Source organism: Mizuhopecten yessoensis, unplaced genomic scaffold, assembly GCF_002113885.1.
Source record: "Mizuhopecten yessoensis strain PY_sf001 unplaced genomic scaffold, ASM211388v2 scaffold10639, whole genome shotgun sequence".
NCBI lineage: Eukaryota > Metazoa > Mollusca > Bivalvia > Pectinida > Pectinidae > Mizuhopecten > Mizuhopecten yessoensis.
This window is the reverse complement of record NW_018408647.1, coordinates 56,966-78,848: the sequence shown is the minus strand read 5'-3', so window position 1 is coordinate 78,848 and position 21,883 is coordinate 56,966. Positions and strand designations below refer to the sequence as shown.

The 21,883-nt window shown below is 36.0% G+C and overlaps 1 protein-coding gene across 1 annotated transcript in view; it reads right to left on the bottom strand.

Annotated features, from left to right (window-relative positions):
• LOC110461597 (myosin-3-like) overlaps nucleotides 1-21,499 on the bottom strand; it is a 67,018-nt gene extending 45,519 nt beyond the window's left edge. Inside the window, exons 1-12 of the mRNA XM_021515136.1 lie at nucleotides 21,360-21,499; nucleotides 20,092-20,207; nucleotides 17,735-18,667; nucleotides 14,733-14,783; nucleotides 13,992-14,042; nucleotides 13,026-13,139; nucleotides 10,595-10,668; nucleotides 9,424-9,513; nucleotides 6,610-6,671; nucleotides 5,482-5,589; nucleotides 4,950-5,053; nucleotides 2,403-2,513 (exon numbers count right to left, since the gene is read on the bottom strand). Coding sequence (XP_021370811.1) covers nucleotides 2,403-2,513; nucleotides 4,950-5,053; nucleotides 5,482-5,589; nucleotides 6,610-6,671; nucleotides 9,424-9,513; nucleotides 10,595-10,668; nucleotides 13,026-13,139; nucleotides 13,992-14,042; nucleotides 14,733-14,783; nucleotides 17,735-18,667; nucleotides 20,092-20,207; nucleotides 21,360-21,375 — 1,830 coding nt within the window. The 5' untranslated portion in view covers nucleotides 21,376-21,499. The remainder of the gene's footprint in view (nucleotides 1-2,402; nucleotides 2,514-4,949; nucleotides 5,054-5,481; nucleotides 5,590-6,609; nucleotides 6,672-9,423; nucleotides 9,514-10,594; nucleotides 10,669-13,025; nucleotides 13,140-13,991; nucleotides 14,043-14,732; nucleotides 14,784-17,734; nucleotides 18,668-20,091; nucleotides 20,208-21,359) is intronic.
• Between the last annotated feature and the right edge of the window lie 384 nt (nucleotides 21,500-21,883).

Genomic DNA, 21,883 nt, shown 5'->3' with positions numbered 1-21,883 from the left:
TCATAATATTTTTGATTAACTACCATTTTTAATTTAACAGTTCATAATATTTTTGATTAACTACCATTTTTAATTTAACAGTTCATAATATTTTTGATTAACTACCATTTTATAAATGTCAGACCATATTTTTCTCAGTAGCAACAATAACAAAGAGTTGACATGAACAATTTTTTTTTTTTTTATATATACATTACATGTCTTGTTTTTCATAGAAATTCATGTAATTTTACATTTTATTTACAAATATTTATACCAGGAAAGAAATACATCACAGACACATTGATGTATTCTGCTCAAGCTCAAAAAGCTCACAATAAGTCCTTACAAACCATATAAATCATCATATCCATTACCCAATTCTCCAGTTCGCAGACCATCATTACTAGTCTTCTGCCCAGTAATCCTGTTGGTTCATGAGCGTCACCATTATGTCACATGATGACGTAGCACATACGGACTTTAAGAATATGATATCAGTATTGATACTGATGTCACAATAACAAGTCGTCGTCAAATTTTTATTACAAACTCTTGGTACAAGGTTATCTTTTTGAAATCTTTTGATTATAAAGGTATGATTACCGGGAACATTGCCAAGCAAGATTGTTGCACTATCCATTACCCAATTCTCCAGTGCTCAGACCATCATTACTAGTCCTCTGTCCAGTAATATAAACCTGTCCTAACAAACCATATAAATCCTCGTATCCATTACCCAATTCTCCATTTCTCAGACCATCATTACTAGCCTTCTGTCCAGTAATATAATCCTGTCCTCACAAACCATATAAATCATCGTATCCATTTCCCAATTCTCCAGTTCTCAGACCATCATTTCTAGTCTTCTGTCCAGTAATATAATACTGTCCTAACAAACCATATAAATCATCGTATCCATTCCCCAATTCTCCAGTTCTCAGACCATAATTACTAGTCTTCTGTCCAGTAATACACTCCTGTCCTAACAAACCATATAAATCATAGTATCCATTACCCAATTCTCCAGTTCGCAGACCATCATTACTAGTCTTCTGTCGAGTAATATAATCCTGTCCTAACCAACCATATAAATCATCGTATCCATTTCCCAATTCTCCAGTTCTCAGACCATCATTTCTAGTCTTCTGTCCAGTAATACACTCCTGTCCTAACAAACCATATAAATCCTCGTATCCATTACCCAATTCTCCAGTGCTCAGACCATCATTACTAGTCCTCTGTCCAGTAATATAAACCTGTCCTAACAAACCATATAAATCCTCGTATCCATTACCCAATTCTCCATTTCTCAGACCATCATTACTAGTCCTCTGTCCAGTAATATAAACCTGTCCTAACAAACCATATAAATCCTCGTATCCATTACCCAATTCTCCAGTTCTGAGACCATCATTACTAGTCTTCTGTCCAGTAACATAATCCTGTCCTAACAAACCATATAAATCCTCGTATCCATTACCCAATTCTCCATTTCTCAGACCATCATTACTAGCCTTCTGTCCAGTAATATAATCCTGTCCTAACCAACCATATAAATCATCGTATCCATTCCCCAATTCTCCAGTTCTCAGACCATCATTTCTAGTCTTCTGTCCAGTAATATAATCCTGCCCTAACAAACCATATAAATCATCGTATCCATTCCCCAATTCTCCAGTTCTCAGACCATCATTACTAGTCTTCTGTCCAGTAATCCTGTTGGTTCATGAGCGTCACCATTATGTCACATGATGACGTAGCACATACGGACTTTGAGAATATGATATCAGTATTGATACTGATGTCACAATAACAAGTCGTCGTCAAATTTTTATTACAAACTCTTGGTACAAGGTTATCTTTTTGAAATCTTTTGATTATAAAGGTATGATTACCGGGTACATTGCCAAGCAAGATTGTTGCACCCTTTATTCTGAAACCCATCTTTGATTCAATTTCAACAAACATCACAGCGCCTCATCATAAACTATGATTATCCTATCAAGTCATTAAAACACTTGATTAATAATAATACAGTCAGTTTTTAGAAAATGATTTTTTTCAATAAAATATTTTGAAATTTGTACAATCACCACACAATAATTTTTGTCCTATGCTCTCACAATACAAATAATGTACATTATTTTAGACCTAACCACCCATATTGAGCCTCGGCGCCCCTCCCCCCTCCTACTCCCCCCTCCACCCCTACCCATATGTTCATATCTGAAACAGCAATGGATGTCTCCCTTTAATATCCCAGGTACACTCAGGCCACATTTTCAATATATTTATAGAAAGATTTTTTTAATTGAGCCATCATTGTGCTTTTTGCAGACAATATGGTTTGGTTCTATATTGTTTAATGTCCCATTAACAGCTAAGGTCATTTAAGGACATTTACAGACAATATATATTACCAGCAGGTTTTTCTTCTCCTCCACATCGACAGACATACGGCGTACAGCCTTTTTGACCTCGTCCATCTCCTTGACCTGTTTCTCAGCAGCCGCCTGGGCTTTTTTCATTTTCTGTGAAGGTTGAAACATGTTATAATATTCATTTTGATGATCACTTTAAGAAGGCAATATTTAAGAAAAATACATATAAACCCTATCCGAGTAAAATCTGGAAAGATTAGATTAAACAGGCCAGAATAAGATCAAACAGTATACACTGCAGCAGCTTCTTACTTAATCAATTTCATTATTAATATAAGTAGTGTAGGTAATTGGAAGCGGAAATCATAATCGATTATAGGAAGACTTTTAATGAGCGATTATGGATTATAATCGGAACACCCAAATTCTGGTAAACCTATCTGAAATATGTGTAATTATGAGGGTACGTATACCACTTAAAATTGGGATTTGCAGCATAATGTTGCCATGTAAAATCCCAGGCTGACTTGGTATATCTATTTGTCAGTCTTTTGTGCTTCATCACTATTGGCTTTAACCTTCTACTAGAAATTTGACCAAGAGTAAATCTGACAGATATCAACAGAAAACAACATACAACATTTAAACCGATGAATCGATTATGAAATTAATCAATCGGTTAATTTGAATTGGTTGTACAATCGATTGATTTATAATCGATGATCGGAACAACACTATATAAACAAGTTTGAACAGTTCTGCCGCCAACAGAGAGAATTTACATAGGCTTGCCCGTTATTTGATCTATTTGGCTGTTCAATCAATGTCAATAAAATTTATTGAAATAAATGAAAACATATAATTGTGAGAAAAAAAACTGATTTCCGAAACATATGGGAACAAGGTTACAGCGAGCGGTATATAATATGCCCGTCACACATTGAATGAGCAGTTGTTTTTATGATTGAAATATATGAAGTATTTGTGAGTAATTGATATTAAAGGAGAGATCATTCAACATAACTGGTAGATCAATGATTGCAATACAACATCATGGAACGCATGCATCGCATTAATGAAACCAAGGGTAAGAACTCCAGTAATTACAGTCGGATAATGGCGGTTATCAAACTTGTCCGAGCTTTGATGGTAATCAACCTTGTTGTGAAGTTTGAAGTTAATCCGTTAATAATTACTCGAGATATCGAGCGGACACTGTTTCGGCAAGTCCATAAAGGGGCATAACTCCACAAATTATGGTCGGATAATGGCGGTTATCGGACTTGTCCAATTTTTTATGGTAATTAACCTTGTTGTGAAGTTTGAAGTTAATCTGTAATAATTACTCGAGATATCGAGCGGACACTGTTTCGGCAAGTAAAGGGGCATAACTCCAGCATTATGGTCGGATAATGGCGGTTATCAAACTTGTCCAAGCTTTCATGGTAATTAACCTTGTTGTGAAGTTTGAAGTTAATCTGTAATAATTACTCGAGATATCGAGCGGACACTGTTTCGGCAAGTAAAGGGGCATAACTCCAGAATTATGGTCGGATAATGGCGGTTATCAAACTTGTCCGAGCTTTGATGGTAATTAACCTTGTTGTGAAGTTTGAAGTTAATCCGTTAATAATTACTCGAGATATCGAGCGGACATCGTTTGCCCGCCCACCCGCCCGCCCGCCCGCCCGCTCACGTGATAACATAATACATCCCCGTCTTCGACGGGCGTATAAAAAGTTATGAGAGAAACCAATATGTTATATCAGCAACATCCCCTCCCCTCCTTTAGATGTATACTGTTAATTATGATGCAAGCCGCCCAATGGGCCTGAATCACTCACTTGTTATTCATCTCACATATATGTGACATTAAAAGGAAGTCAAGGTTAAATTTGAATAGGCTGAATATCTTTTATCTGCACATCAGGGATCTTCATTGGATTATTTTATTTCCTCACACATTAAGTATCTAATTTGTTCAAATATTTTAATAATTTTACTCATGCAACCTTCAAAGTTGATCTAGGTCTTTCATTTGTATCTAAAACGTTTTAAGCCTTCACTTCAGCAGCTTCAGGGCAAATATCATGACCTTAGGCCTTTTGGTTAAAAGAAGAAGTTGTTTAAGGTTGTAACCAATTTGGCCCCACGTTGATCAATCCTTTGAATAGAGTTGATAGCCCTACATCTTTGCATGCTACAGGCAAAGTCATTACCCTAGGCCTCTAAGTTTAGGAAAAATAGCTTGAAGAAAAAAGTTGACGATTGATGGTTTAATAGATAACAGACACTGTGCCATATGGCAAAAGCTCAAATGCCTTTTGGGCAGGTGAGCTAATAAATATAAGTTACCCGGTACATAGTTAATACATTCATTGAAATGTCTAACCTGGTATTCCTGAAATCAAATTTTTATTTAAATGACCCTTTACACAGTCAAAGAAAATTGATCAACTAATTCCCCCATGAAGACACATTTGAACCCTTCCAATTCAAAAGTTTGGAAAAGTTCATTATGAAATTTCAGGAGTGAACAGGTTAAGTAGGAGTTAGATACTAAATATATTAGTGTTGCTAAGTTACCGTTTTCAGTTCCTCAACAGTCTTGCGTTTTTCTTTGAGCTCCTGTTCTTTCTTCGTCATGGCGAGAGACAGGTTCCTGAACTGTTTAGAACACTTTCCATACACTGTAAGTAACCGGTTCATGATACGTTTTAGACAAACTGTTTTATCGAATCGAGTGGCAGCCAGATTTACAGGATCAGTGTTAGTTTTTGTTATGGTTACCAGTTCTGACAGGGGACATGTGTCAAAACTGTTAACTATTTTGTGAAGTTTTATCATAATTTGAAATTTTTAATATGATGTTAGGCCTGTCAGATCAATTTCACATAAAACTTTCGATTCATGTCTTGAACTTTTTCTTTTTGAAATAATGAAAATACGGTGCAAGTTATTTCAAATAGTTCTATTATAAAGTGACAAAAAATGTTGTTTGAAAACAATTCTAAATTTATCAATAACTTTAAAAGCAAGTAATATACAGTATAGTAACTTTGTATAAATTTCATTCTAAGCTTAGAAATCTTCCCCAGGATATTGGGTGTTGACTTACAGTGCTTGTGACTAGAATTCTTTGTCCACTTGACTGCATCATTGAGTGTCTGCAGCACCATCTTGACTGCATTGTCCCACTTGACCGGGTCAGAAAGGAGAGCTCGCTCTGAAACATCAGAGAATTGTTTCTCATAAAGGATTTTCCCTTCATTGAACTTTTATCAACATTAAAAAAGAAAAATTAAAAGGCTGCAAAAAAACGTCAGAATTCATTTTTTTTTTTTTTTAAATTTCATACAGACTTAATTTCATGTGGGATAAGCGATTTATCTTCTCAAACTTTACCCTGCAACTGAATGTTCATTAAACAAATTCTGTCATCAGAGAACTAGTTATTTATCATTACATAAGGACCTTTAATGTGGTTACACCTGTACCTGTTCTCTATACATCAGTAATCTCAATGTTCATAGGTACCTGTACATGAGAACAGTTGACAGGCATTACTTACCATCAATCTCTGTACCAGCCAAGCCTTCTTCACTTTGAGGAAAACTTTCAAAATTTTGACTTTTAAAGTAGACTTTTGATATTTACAGAACGCCTTACATTTTGAATGTGCTCAAAATTAAGTAATTTATTTCATGGATCAGCTTAAACAGTGACAGTAAATTACAAAATATTACAACAATTTTTTGGGTAATGATAAACAATTTTACTAAAAATGTACAAGCCATTCGGATTGATATGTCTCATCTATGTCCTGCTTTGACCAACAATACACATATCAGAGAAACTGTAACTTAAACGCAAAAACTTAATGTTGATATAGATGCTGACAAAGTCAATGGACCATGAAAGGTAGCTAGGCCGCATCCAGCATTTGATGCATGAGTTGAGATGTACAACTAAGATGCCTCTATGGTCCAAGTTTGTAGTTGGTGTAGCACTTATACTTTCAGAGAAACAAACTTAAACGCAAAAACTTAATGTTGACGCCGTCGCTGAAAAAAAAAAAGTCTCGCTTCCACTTCGTTGCTGCGAGCCAAAAATCACAAAATATTTTGTCAAATTATGGAGGTCATAATGAATTTCTTTTCAGACAATTTCAGATTTTTACATAGCTAAAAATATCTGAGATGATGATATCTCTGTTGTATTTTGAATCCTTAGATTAATTGCTTACCATCATACACAATGTTGAAGTCAGATGGTTTTCCTTGCATCTTTTTCGCTTGCAGTTCATTTCTGTAATGAAATATTTTGTGAAAATGCTGATGAATTGAGCAACTTAATAAGTCATCATTTCAGCAAAACACAGTATAAATCAGGAGTTAATATCCCCATGTTGTTACATTTGAGCAGGAGCAGGCTTCTTAAAATCACACATTTTCACATACATGTATATAGGATGATAACTTTCTCACAGTTATAACTTTCTGAACCTATGTTTCACTGTCTGTAACATAAACAAGAGAAACTGTTAGCAAGCTTACAAAGACATATACCGTAGCTGAAACACAAATTCCATAAGATGTACTTTCAATTTATAAAAAAATCCAACACATGTTTGAGGAGGAGTTAGGCTTACAACGATAATACACAGTCGGACAGACGGAGGGACAGTGTGATTCCTACATACTCCCCAAACTGTGATTGCAGGCCATGCAGGGGGTATAAATAAAGATTGCAGGCCATGCGTGGGGGTATAAATAAAGATTGCAGGCCATGCGTGGGGGTATAAATAAAGATTGCAGGCCATGCGTGGGGGTATAAATAAAGATTGCAGGCCATGCGGCGGGTATAAATAAAAATTGCAGGCCATGCAGGGGGTATAAATAAAGATTGCAGGTCATGCGGGGGGTATAAATAAATATGGCAGGCCATGCAGGGGGTATAAATAAATATTGCAGGCCATGCAGGGGGTATAAATAAATATCGCAGGCCATGCGGGGGGTATAAATAAAGATTTCAGGCCATGCAGGGGGTATAAATAAAGATTGCCGGCCATGCGGGGGGGTATAAATAAAGATTGCAGGCCATGCGTGGGGGTATAAATAAAGATTGCAGGCCATGCGTGGGGGTATAAATAAAGATTGCAGGCCATGCGTGGGGGTATAAATAAAGATTGCAGGCCATGCGGGGTGTATAAATAAATATTGCAGGCCATGCAGGGGGTATAAATAAAGATCGCAGGCCATGCGGGGGGTATAAATAAAGATTTCAGGCCATGCAGGGGGTATAAATAAAGATTGCAGGCGATGCGGGGGGCATAAATAAAGATTGCAGGCCATGCGGGGGGAATAAATAAAGATTGCAGGCCATGCGGGGGTATAAATAAAGATTGCAGGCCATGCGGGGGTATAAATAAAGATTGCAGGCCATGCAGGGGGGTATAAAGATTGCAGGCCATGCCGGGGGTATAAATAAAGATTGCAGGCCATGCGGTGGGTATAAATAAAGATTGCAGGCCATGCAGGGGGTATAAATAGAGATTGCAGGCCATGCGGGGGGTATAAATAAATATTGCAGGCCATGCAGGGGGTATAAATAAATATTGCCGGCCATGCAGGGGGTATAAATAAAGATTGCAGGTCATGCGGGGGGTATAAATAAATATGGCAGGCCATGCAGGGGGTATAAATAAATATTGCCGGCCATGCAGGGGGTATAAATAAAGATTGCAGGCGATGCGGGGGGCATAAATAAAGATTGCAGGCCATGCGGGGGGAATAAATAAAGATTGCAGGCCATGCAGGGGGGATAAATAAAGATTGCAGGCCATGCGGGGGGGTATAAATAAAGATTGCAGGCCATGCAGGGGGAATAAATAAAGATTGCAGGCCATGCGGGGGTATAAATAAAGATTGCAGGCCATGCAGGGGTGTATAAAGATTGCAGGCCATGCCGGGGGTATAAATAAAGATTGCAGGCCATGCAGGGGGAATAAATAAAGATTGCAGGCCATGCGGGGGGTATAAATAAAGATTGCAGGCCATGCAGGGGTATAAATAAACAAGTTCTATGAGGTTCTAGATAACAGTATAGTAAGATTAGTTATGTGATGTCAAAAAGATAACTTGATTCCCTTCAGATCTGGTGAGCATAACTAACACCTCAAGTCAACGCGTTGCATAGCAATGTTTGTTGTAGATCTTGACTTCCATATCTTTATAAATTTCTCAAATTTCTCTCTGCAAAAATTCAGTGATTTCAAAATACAGGTAAACCTTTTCCCCCTAATGTGAATTTTCCCCATGTTCTTGAAACTTTTCAAACAATGATAAACAAGACAACTTGACTTCATATACAGATTGAGGAAAAAGTGATTCTTTGTATATAAAATCTATTGTTGTATTGACTACGTGGATTTTCTCTAGGTACTCCAGTTTCCTCGAACATTAAGACCCCCAGTGCGCTAACACCAGGGCCAACAAGAGTGATTGATATAAGTTGTAATATTTTTTTTCATAATTGTTGTAAAATAAATACAGTTTATATTTTCAATATGGTCAGATCATGGACAAATGACATAAATTTACACTGCAATAAACAAGATAAGATAAGTTTATTTTTGGTACATGTTCAATTTTGATTCTCTACACCAGACTACAAATTAGTACATATTCATATTAAATTACAAATGGGTCAAAAAGGAATTTTTACAGTGTAAACTATATGATGTTGTCAAATTTTCGGAGCAATGCGCTCCTTTATCGAGATACAGAAAAAACCCACAAAACAATTACATTACATTGAGCGGATTGCTCCGAAAATTTGACAACATCATATTGTCTACACTGTAAGATTTAATTCCTTGCCCATTATAAAATTCTAAGTATAAATTTGTATTATACAAACACATACGTTTGCAAGGATCCAGTGTTATTCGTGAAGCTACCGTTAACTTTACTTCTTTGACCCATATCAAATTACAAAATTATACAAAACAAGGCACAAGCTTAATCACAACCCTTCAGGTGGTATAGACATTACATACTCCTTGATGATGTTGCTGGCCTCCTTCAGAAGCTGACCACCATACTTGACCACTTGATCATTGGTTTCGCGAATCTGTTTTATTGCATCCCTGAAAGGAAAAACAATTCTAAATGAATCATTAAAATCATTATAATTCTAGCTGATGATTTCAATGTAATCAGGATATTCCAGACATATCGGTACCAAGAGGAGGGATTATCCAATGAGAACACAGTTTGGTAAAGTACGGAAGGAAGTTAGTTGGAGAAAGAGCCCGGATAACAACACATAGTCCCAATATAGCAGCGGTAACACATACTTTGAACACACACACACGTCGGTAGATATATTCTATAACGTTATTATAACCATTTCATTCAAGCTTTCACCAATATACTATCCCACACACAATCATTTGCACTCCTTATCATCGGCAACTACCTGGCCAGGTTTCGACGTACTCTCAACTTTCACATATATACAGCTTTGAATTTGTCTAGGGTTATTTTGGCATTTTCATCCGGAAGGTGAACAAAATGGTGGTCAGTGATATTTTAGGACAGTGGAACATTTAACATTTTATTGTGCTCTTATTCCTATTCTGTCTTTGCGTATTGCAGAGTTATCTTCTCTTGTGAGCAGGTATTGATTGTTACCTCATTGGTTTGTGTGAGAAACTTACGTCGTTTTCTCAAAAATTACTCTCACAAAAAAATGACGCAACAAACAATACCTGCTAACAAGAGAAGATAACTCTGCAATACGCAAAGACGGAATAGAAGTCTTGTGGTATTTGTTATTTTGACGTTGAAATTCTGCAGGTGAAGTATTTCAAGACAATGAAACATTTTAATGTCTGCGTAATGATATATATGTAAAAGATGTGCATTGATTAGGTTGCCTTACAAGCATCAGCTGTAGAGAATTTCCCTTTAACTTAGCAGTAGAGCATCGGGCTGGAGAGCCAAGGGTCACAGGTTCAAGCCCAAGCGATGACATAATCTTTATCACTAGTCCTATTACATATATCTGTACGAAATACAAGAAGCTTTATCTTAAACTGATTATCATTATTATGCTTATTATATAACGGCCCATCAGCACAGGACAGGTGGTTAGGATAGCATAGCATATTAAGCTTGCAGGAGCTTGTATTTTGATAAATGTAATCTTTTCAGAACTACACTTACAAGACATTTTCGTGGATTTCCTCATATTCCACCAGAGCGTTTTCCATTTCTTCATACGGTATCATACCATCAGCCTAAGTATAAAAACACAAATTTAAACCGAACAATAATACCGAAGAGATTACCTATTACTGTAAACAGAAGAGATTACCAATTACTGTAAACAGACTTTTTTTAGCACACTCAAATTTTAGTGCATCAGATTTTAACAGTTTAGTGCATTGATGAATTGGTGCACCCACAAAATATGTAATAGCTAACAACATACATGAACTTCAATTGGTGCATTAATAATTTAGGACAATATCCAAAGTAATAAAGCGCTAAAATAAGACTACCGCTAAAATGTGTACGCCTAAAATTTGTATTGTCATACAATTTTATGTGAAGGTCATTTAATCTATTTTGACAAAAAACTCCTTTTCAAGAAATTGCATATATATATATGTTAATATTTACATTTGATCTGCATCCTCCATTGCAATGCATTTAGAAGGCAAATGATGTTATGAGACTATAACAACATTTGTTACTGTAACGTCATCAATCTCTATTGTGAGGTCAATTTCATTGCTGTCAACACTTAATTTGCTGTTCAAAGAACTGTTCGAAATAACTAAATAAAGCATAACTACTCTATCAAAACATAAATATGTATAATGAATATAATCGTAAATATTGTTATGGTCCTATAACACACATAACTGAGTTCTATTATGATAAAATTCTTTTTTAAACTATACAGGTTTTATCTTTAAACATGGAAAGACAACTAAGAGTGAACGATATAAGTTGGAAAACTTGTGCCATAATTAAATATTGTTACAAGATAAATAAACTTGTCATAATTAAATATTGTTACAAGATAAATAAAGTGTAAATCTACAACTAACACAACTAAAGGAATACTGGATGGATATTGGATTCAATGATGGAAATTTGACAAAGATGACCACACCACTTCACAGTTGTAAAATTATTGGGAAGATGACTACACAAATTTTAAATCTTAAATGCTTAATGGCCCATCAACACAGAATAGGTCATCAGGGCCAACAAATATACAATGTATATACTGAAAGTTTGTATCACTTGCCATACACCATATTATTATTAATCAATCAATCAATTAGAGATTCCCAATTTGAAAATGGATATTAAATCTCATTGTTCTTAGACATAAACACCAGCCTTACCAGACTGGTGGGATCAGAGATCCAGTTTTTATCCCATTACTCCTAGTTATAAATACCAGCCTTGCCAGACTGGTGGGATCAGATATCCAGTCGTTATTTCATTGTTCTTAGTTATAAATTCCAGCCTTAGCAGACTGGTGGGATCAGAGAGTCTGGCGTTATCTCATTGCTCTTAGTTATAAATTCCAGCCTTAGCAGACTGGTGGGATCAGATATCCAGTCGTTATTTCATTGTTCTTAGTTATAAATCCCAGCCTTACCAGACTGGAGGGATCAGAGATCCAGTCGGTATCTCATTGGTCTAAGTCATAAATACCAGCCTTGCCAGACTGGTGGGATCAGAGAGTCTGGCGTTATCTCATTGCTCTTAGTCATAAATACCAGCCTTGCCAGACTGGTGGGATCAGAGACCCAGTCGTTATCTCATTGTTCGTAGTCATAAATACCAGCCTTGCCAGACTGGTGGGATCAGATATCCAGTCGTTATTTCATTGTTCTTAGTTATAAATACCAGCCTTAGCAGACTGGTGGGATCAGAGATACAGTCGTTATCTCATTGTTCTTACTCATAAATACCAGCCTTACCAGAATGGTGGGATCAGAGATCCAGGCGTTATCTCATTGTTCTAAGTGAAAAATACCAGCCTTACCAGACTGGAGGGATCAGAGATCCAGTCGTCATCTCATTGCTCTTAGTCATAAATACCAGCCTTGCCAGACTGGTGGGATCAGATATCCAGTCGTTATCTCATTATTCTTAGTTATAAATACCATCCTTAGCAGACTGGTGGGATCAGATATCCAGTCGTTATTTCATTGTTCTTAGTTATAAATTCCAGCCTTACCAGACTGGAGGGTTCAGAGATCCAGTCGTTATTTCATTGTTCTTAGTTATAAATACCATCCTTAGCAGACTGGTGGGATCAGAGACCCAGTCGTTATCTCATTGTTTTAAGTCATAAATACCAGCCTTGCCAGACTGGTGGGATCAGATATCCAGTCGTTATCTCATTATTCTTAGTTATAAATACCAGCCTTGCCAGACTGGTGGGATCAGAGAACCAGTCGTTATCTCATTGTTTTAAGTCATAAATACCAGCCTTACCAGACTGGGGGGATCAGAGATCCAGTCGTTCTCTCATTGCTCTTAGTTATAAATTCCAGCCTTACCAGACTGGTGAGATCAGAGATCCAGTCGTTATCTCATTGTTCTTAGTCATAAATACCAGCCTTACCAGACTGGAGGGATCAGAGATCCAGTCGTTGACTTCACTGATGATTTGGTATCTATGGTTACATTCACTGGCGTAGCGACTGGTTCCTTCTGTAATTTGTGACCGTCTTCTCTCCTGTAAGGTCAAAAGGTCAAGCATTGAACTAGATATCAAATAAGTTGGTGTAACAATGTACAGAACAGACATAGTGAATCTGAACAAATGGTGAAGCACTTCACTTTTTGGCTTAATATATCAATAGAAAAATATATTATCTTGTCCAATCCTTATAATTTCATTTCAAAACTAGAATGGAAAAATGTCTATAGCACAAAAATGTTTCTGATTTATTTACAAAAGCAATAGTATATTTTATGAATGACTTAATGATTTTACTGTTGATCAATATCTTGTGCTGTGACCTGTCAGACTAGTTGAACCTTAGCTTTGACAGGTTGTTCTCTCTCAAACAATGATGCTACTATATATCTAAGACCGGTCACTGGGAATATTTACATATCATCTAAATTAAAGTATATCATGCTCATCAAAAGTTCTTCTTACTTTTTCGGTCTATCCGTAAAATTGTACAAAACAAGTATTTCATTTAATATAACTTTAAACTTTCTTTTCTGTTAAAGTATATTCAAAAGCATCCCACTAAATGAGGTATCTTTCACCTCTGTAAATAATCACAGTATTGGTACCCGCTGTACTGATGACGGATTTGGCCGATACCCATCGAGTGAGTAAATCTCCCCCTGTTTTACCTGTACTATATTTACCTGCATTGTGTCGTCACGCTTGTCAATCTAAACTTCCTACTTACCAGAAAAAATTATAGGGTTTTAAAATATTGATTCAACGAAATATAACCACAACAAATTTGTCCCCATACAAAAACAACAAAATTTAACCCCAACGAAAATATCAGCTTTTATGTTGGCTACATACAGCTACGTATTACATGCAGTTTTGTAAACGTACCTCTTCTCTCTTGACCATTGCTGGGACGATGGACGGGAACTTTGTGCTTCCCTGAAAGAAATGTCAGGTATAATTTACATTAATTAAAGTGGTGGAGCTCTTGAATATCAAAGATGGCCTTGCGTTTGTTATGTCATATAATTTTAACATTTGGGAAAACAAGCTGATGAAGCGGAGATGTTTAAATTGTATGAGAACAATCCTTTTAAACTGGTAATGGTAACGTCAGTTTCATCACAATGCTACCAAGGGTTTCTTATAAGTAGTAGTAAAAATATGAACATTTAAGGATGATGAACATCACCCCCGGTACAGGTCCAGTACACTCTGCCGACTGAGCTATATATAGCTACACTGTATAAAGACCTATATAGCTATATTCACCTATAATAATGGTAATGTTGACTACAAAAAGCTTATTTAGATGTTTATTTTCATTTTTCATAAATGTAAAATTTCCGATTTTTTTACATCATTATTTTTTTTAAAAGAATCCTTATATTTAATGTCTTTTGTTATCAACCTAATGATAAAACCTTCTTTTAAAAGCGACTTTATTTTGTTTTCCTTAAAAAAAAAATCACATGAAAATAGCTCAAAAGACCTATTTCAGATACATTGTAGGTCAATAGAGCTATTATAGGTCTTTACAGCTATATAGCTCAATTGGCAGAGTGTACTGGACCCCCAGTATAAGCCTGGCATGCCGTTTGGGCAGATAAATTGTTTAAGTAAACCTACCTCTTCCTCCTCGTCACAAGAATCTACATGCATGTCCACGTTTTTCAATGCCTTTTTGAAAAAGAAAACATATACACATAGGTTTATTTCAGTTTCAGTATAACCCGTACTCACATGCCTCAGTTCAAATTAACATTCCTTATTATGTTTTGAAATACAGTTTTCACTCGATTTCTCTTACAACCACTGGTTTCCATCACTCGATTTCTCTTACAACCACTGATTTCCATCACTTGATTTCTCTTACAACCACTGGTTTCCATCACTTGATTTCTCTTACAACCACTGGTTTCCATCACTCGATTTAACTTACAACCACTGGTTTCCATCACTCAATTTCTCTTACAACCACTGATTTCCATCACTTGGTTTCGCTTACAACCACTGGTTTCCATCACTCGATTTTGCTTACAAACACTGGTTTCCATCACTTGATTTCTCTTACAAACACTGGTTTCCATCCCTCGATTTCTCTTACAACCACTGGTTTCCATCGCTTGATTTCTCTTACAAACACTGGTTTCCATCACTCTATTTCTCTTACAAACACTGGTTTCCATCCCTCGATTTCTCTTACAACCACTGGTTTCCATCCCTCGATTTCTCTTACAAACACTGGTTTCCATCCCTCGATTTCCCTTACAACCACTGGTTTCCATCACTCGATTTCGCTTACAACCACTGGTTTCCATCACTCAATTTCTCTTACAACCACTGATTTCCATCACTTGATTTCTCTTACAAACACTGGTTTCCATCACTTGATTTCTCTTACAACCACTGGTTTCCATCACTCGATTTCTCTTACAACCACTGGTTTCCATCTTTCAATTTCTCTTTCAACCACTGGTTTCCATCACTCGATTTCTCTTACAACCAAAAAGCTGGTTTCCAACCTCCCAAGTCATTGGTTACACTTGCTAGAAGTTGGTAAATGTTTCTGGCTACCCACTAGTGGGTTAGTATAACACCCCATAGACGTTATTTCATTGGTCAATCTGCTAGTGATGATGCCAAGTAACAATGCTTTGCAATGAAATCTTGTGACATTATAGTTCATGGCAATGGTTTCATCAATCGGGAACAGGAATCCTGTATTTCAAGAAAAACATGTTTTCTAGATATATAATATCCAGTGATAAAGCTACAGGAGTCCCGAGTCCTAAACTCATAGAATTTTGATTGGACTCAAAGAATTTCAGGAAATACTGAAATTTAACATTGTGGGACCCATTGTTTTTAGTGTTACAGTTGAAAAGGACCTATGACAATAAATTGTAGATTGATCACAATAATATCTGACCGCTGTGGGAGAAAATTAAAAGGTCCAAAAACTCTTGATGGTTAATCAACATGTCTTATCAATACAATTTGAAAATTAACTGACTCGAGTTAGATAAACATGATTAGCGGCCATCATTCGATTGGGAACCTTTATTTACACTCTATATATATAGATCCATATCTGTATACGTACATGTATAAAGTCATCTGTAACACATTTATTTACACTCTATATATATAGATCTATATCTGTATACGTACATGTATTAAGTCATCTGTAACACATTTATTTACACTCTATATATATAGATCCATATCTGTATACGTACATGTATAAAGTCATCTGTAACACATTTATTTACACTCTATATACATATAGATCTATATCTGTATACGTACATGTATAAAGTCATCTATAACACATTTATTTACACTCTATATATATAGATCCATATCTGTATACGTACATGTATAAAGTCATCTGTAACACATTTATTTACACTCTATATATATAGATCTATATCTGTATACGTACATGTATAAACTCATCTGTAACACATTTATTTACACTCTATATACATATAGATCTATATCTGTATACGTACATGTATAAAGTCATCTGTAACACATTTATTTACACTCTATATATATAGATCTATATCTGTATACTTACATGTATAAACTCATCTGTAACACATTTATTTACACTCTATATATATATAGATCTATATCTGTATACGTACATGTATAAAGTCATCGGTAACACATTTATTTACACTCTGTATATATAGATCTATATCTGCATACTTACATGTATAAACTCATCGGTAACACATTTATTTACACTCTATATATATTGATCTATATTTGTATACGTACATGTATAAAGTCAGCTGTAACACATTTATTTACTCTCTATATATATAGATCTATTTCTGTATACGTACATGTATTATGTCATCTGTAACACATTTATTTACTCTCTATATATATAGATCTATATCTGTATACGTACATGTATAAAGTCATCTGTAACACATTTATTTCCAGTTAACTCATTCATCCCTACATATTTGTTTACAAATGTTTATACATGCAGCTCCATCAACAAATTATTTTCTCTTCATAATATGTATATATTTATATCTTTTCGGTATCAAAATAAAAGGTTAGAATCTAAACAATTAGATTCAATTATAATAAAAATGGACATTAGTAGTTGTTTCCCCTAATTTTATTATTGATTTGATAATACCAACTTTATATGTGTTCTAATGTCTATGTCTATGCTTGTACCACTGTTTGTTACTGTGTTGGGAGAGGGCTTAAATAGGCTATGCCTGCTGCCCAATCCATTTGTCTTTTGACAATAAAATTTATTGAAATTGAAATTGAAATCCCTACATATTTAAACTGGACTTACCTTTTCTTTGATTTGGTCAATTTCACGTCACATAACCTAGCGGTATATGGGTTAATAGTCTATCAGTATCAACAATAGTTTATAGAACTTTATTCTTTATGTCTCAGAGTTCACAATCTTATCTAATTAGGACTGAACATCCTTGTAAGATGTACACATTAATTTATGAAAACTCATACATTTAAATGTATTGATGATGATTATATAATTAATTTATATCTATATATAGCATCTAATGCATTTTTTCGCAATCCTACAACTTCTGAATCTATAATCTCGAGAAGGAAGAGCTCACCTGGTATACTCGTTTCTTGATAGATTTGACCTGATCACGGATATTTTTTTTCTTGCGTTTTTTCTTCAGCACCTCCAGGCTGTATAGGACGTTGACAACTTTAGGAGCATACAGACTGCTCTGGGTTTTCCTTATGGGAACTTTAGCTAAGGAGAATTCATCTTCATCCGAGTCGGACACTGTTGTACTCGAACGTTGGGACTGATCCGAGTCGGAACCATATACATGTCTTCTCTCCCATGTGTCATCCTCGCTTTTATCCCACATGCGTGATGCCCGATGTACGTTCCCAAATAGCTGGGTGAGTGCGTCGGGAGGAGATGACTGCAACAGATGTGGTGAGACAGGGGAGGTAGAGGAAAAGCCTGGTGAATATTGGCTTAGATCTGCGTATGATTGTATAAAGTCCTCCATCCTGTTTTTCCGTTGCTGCGGTAAAGTGGATGCTGATCTACATAGTGTCGGTGAAGGTGTCCTTTTCACCTTGATTTCCTCAGTCTGAACCATCGTGGGTTTTTCTACTAGAGTTGGTGTCATTCTAGTGGTACTCGTGGCCTTTTTCTCCCGCTGTTTTGGTTTGGATACTTTGTGAGTCACGGGTTCACTGAATCGTCGCCTTTTACTGGTGGCGTTTGGTTTCCTACGTTTCTTTTTCTTGTTAGACTTTTGCCCTTTGCTCATGTCTGTATCCACAGAGGTAGCAGTACTAAGCTCGGAGGCAGAAGTGCCGTGGGTTTCCCTGCTTCTAACCGCTTGTAAGTAATTTGAGCTTTTCTTTTCCACAATTTCCACATTTCTGGTTTTCTCTGGAATGGCCTGCTCTATGTGTCGAGCTACCTTGGTATCAGAGTCTGGTGTTACAATCACTACTGGAGAAGCTATTTTCTCAGATACCAACACCTCCTCTTCTTCTTGTCTATCCTCTCCATTTTTCTGCTCATAAAAATCAAAGAAACAAAAAAATCAAATCTTTGATTTTCCCTGATTGACAAAAGGGGCTTTCACCGGGAAAAAAGCCCTGAACTTTTGCACTCTGTGATCCCTTACGGCCCCACCCCAAGCCCCCTAGGGGGTCATCCACTTATTGAGTATAGCTTCTGATCCCCATCACTGGCAGATTACCCCAAAGTTTTATCAAAATCTGATGATTGGCTTCTTAGGAGAATTAGAAATTTATATATGTTTGCTTTAATATGGACAACGATTGACAGCAGATGGAATATATGTATGCTGTCAAACTTTCGCTGCTGTTTAATTTTTGCCTTTTTTTTCGCCCCTCCATTATGAGGGCCAATTTATGATTACAGCGAATATTAGTAAACAGTATAATAAACGTGGTAATTAAATGTGAAGGGCGAAATTAACACGGGGCGAAAATTGATTTCATGGGCGAAGGGCGAAAGTTTCCCTGTACACAGTATGCTACTGCAATACACTGTCACCTTATCTCAGAAAACTGAAGTCTTTCAAAGGCTGGTCATACATTTTACCTGGACTACAGATTTTGGGTCCAAACTACACAGCATTGTTTACAGTAAACCTATTATCAGTGCCTGCTTGTTGATTTGAAATTTTCCGGATCAACATTTTCACTGTCTTTGTTTCTATATTTCAGACAATATTCAATTCAAATATCAGTACTTCAGCTTTTTTTAGCATTTAAAATTTGCATAACAATTTTGTTAAGTTAACCAGACTTAGAAGTTGATTGTTTTTCTTTTGGCTTAGTGACATCCTGATACTAAACTGTCCATTTACTTCACACGCTCATATATACTTGCGAACTTTTTTTAAAATTTCCATGGGGAGATTATGCATGATCAGTTTGGTTTGTTTGTGTTTTACGTCCTATCAACAGCTATGGTCATTTAAGGACGTGCCAGGTTTTGGTGGTGGAGGAAAGCCGGAGTTCCCAGAGAAAAACCACCAACCTATGGTCAGTACCTGGTGACTGCCCCATGTACGTAAGTCTTGAACCCGCGACCCAGTGGTGGACGGCTAGTGGTAGCAGAATGAGGCCTTAATTATAACCACTTGTCCACTGTGGCCCCTCGCGTGGTCAGAATTAAATCATAAATAAAATGTGTGTTAATGTACACCCTAGGAACAAAATAGCGGTACAACAGTTTTTAAAAGTTTTAAATGGCATCTTTTGAGCTGTTCTTTTGAATGAAATCATCAGATCTTAGCAAATAGAAATAGTTAAGCAAATTTACTGGTTGAAAATGCTTAATTTTAGGGGTCCAAAGTTACAGTATGTTTTACCATAGACTGATAAGACCTAAGTTACAGTATGTTTTACCATAGACTGATAAGACCTACCAGTAAACTACCATTGGTGCTGTACATATACAAACCTGATGGCTCATATCAGATGGACAGGAGGATGGATCAGGTTCAGTCTTCTCTTCAATAGCAGTCAATGACACTCCAGAAAAGTGAACTGACCTCACCCCCTCCAGAGATTTTCTCCCTACAATCAAAAGGTATCCGAAGATAAGAATCATTGTACTTTGCCATTAATGCACTCAACTTCAATCTTCCTGCAGAATATATATATATATATGCAAGTAGTTATTTTTAAAAATATTTTCTGTCAGCAGCATATATATGAGAAATAACTTTAATTAATGTAAATTTCACAAAAAAAATAATATGCCAGTATATGTCATTTATGTATGGCAGATTTTAATAATACATAGGATGACAGTTGCCTTCTAGCTTCGTGCTCGAGGGAATTTTCCCTTTAGGTCAGTGAACTGAGACCACAGACTTGGATAATCCAGATTTAGAATTAGATTAGAAGTCGGTGGATAATCGTATAATCTCGCATTGCAGACTATAATTTCAATGAATAAATCTAATTATCTGGATAATAAGTGAAAAGTTTCTCTGAAATTTCTTTCACAGGAGTCTGACGTATAATCAATATAAGTATAACAGTCTGTATATATATATATAAAAAAAAAACACTATACAGGGTATTATTTCTTATATATACAGACTGTTATTCTTAGATTGCTTAAACGTCAGACTCCTGTATTTATATAGATGCAAAGAAAGATGTTGCATGTTGCCACTGATGAAAACTAATGTTTAGTTCTGTCTTTAATTATTCGAAGAAATGCAAAAGCTCTAAATGGTTCAATCTACATTTTCTCATAATTTGAAGAACAATCGAAGCTGTCTTTTAATTAAGTTGATGGAATACAAATATTGAAATAACATTAAATAATATAACCTATCTGGATCCGCCTGATATGATGAGGCTAAACTCGAAGACCTGCTGGTATATATATATGCCAAGCGTATTGACAGGTTTCTAGCAAAGAAAAAATATCAAAATTTGTAAACAAAATGAGACCAGCCTATACTATAGCTATAAAGTAAGCGGTCACCTTTAAAAGAAATTTGATGGCAATGAAATCATCTTTAGAGTAGGCTAAGATGCAAATGTAGGTCATTTGAGTGAGATTGTTGACATTCTGGTAGACGTTTAAGTGTCAGTGTGTCAGATCAAAGACCACTCAGTGCAATCAAATACCGTGACCACAAAATCCGGCGGGAAATTTCGACATGTGCGTCTAATTCGCCATAGATAGACCATCGAAATGCCTTAGTTTACCTTTTAGAATGGACATAGCAAGTTCTACATCGCAGTTTCCTTTGTTAAATAAGATCGTTATATCAGTATTCAGACGAGAATGCACTTTCCCATCGTAAGCTGCGGAGTTGTCAACAAAACAAACTAAACACGTGGTTAAACAATAGGCATAAAATATAGTCACCTTTGACCTCAAAGGTAGAGTCGATTTTAATATCGGGGTGTAAACGATTAGGGCATTTCCATTTAACATGCTGTTTTCCAGTAAAATATTTTTGAAAAATGATACGATATCGGAACAAATATATTCCATGTTCATAAATTTTCTGACATATATCAAATAGTAGTTTTCAAAGTCAGTCTGTATCCGATAGACCGTTTACAATAGACCAGTCCGTCCATTTTAGGAAATAAAACGGGATCGGTCGCGGAACAATGACGTCACAGTTGTTGGCACAGATTCAGCTTCTTTGTCGCGCAGTGATATAAAGTGAAATAAATATTTCAGATTTACTTAAAAACTTCCTTCTCAATGATATACCTGA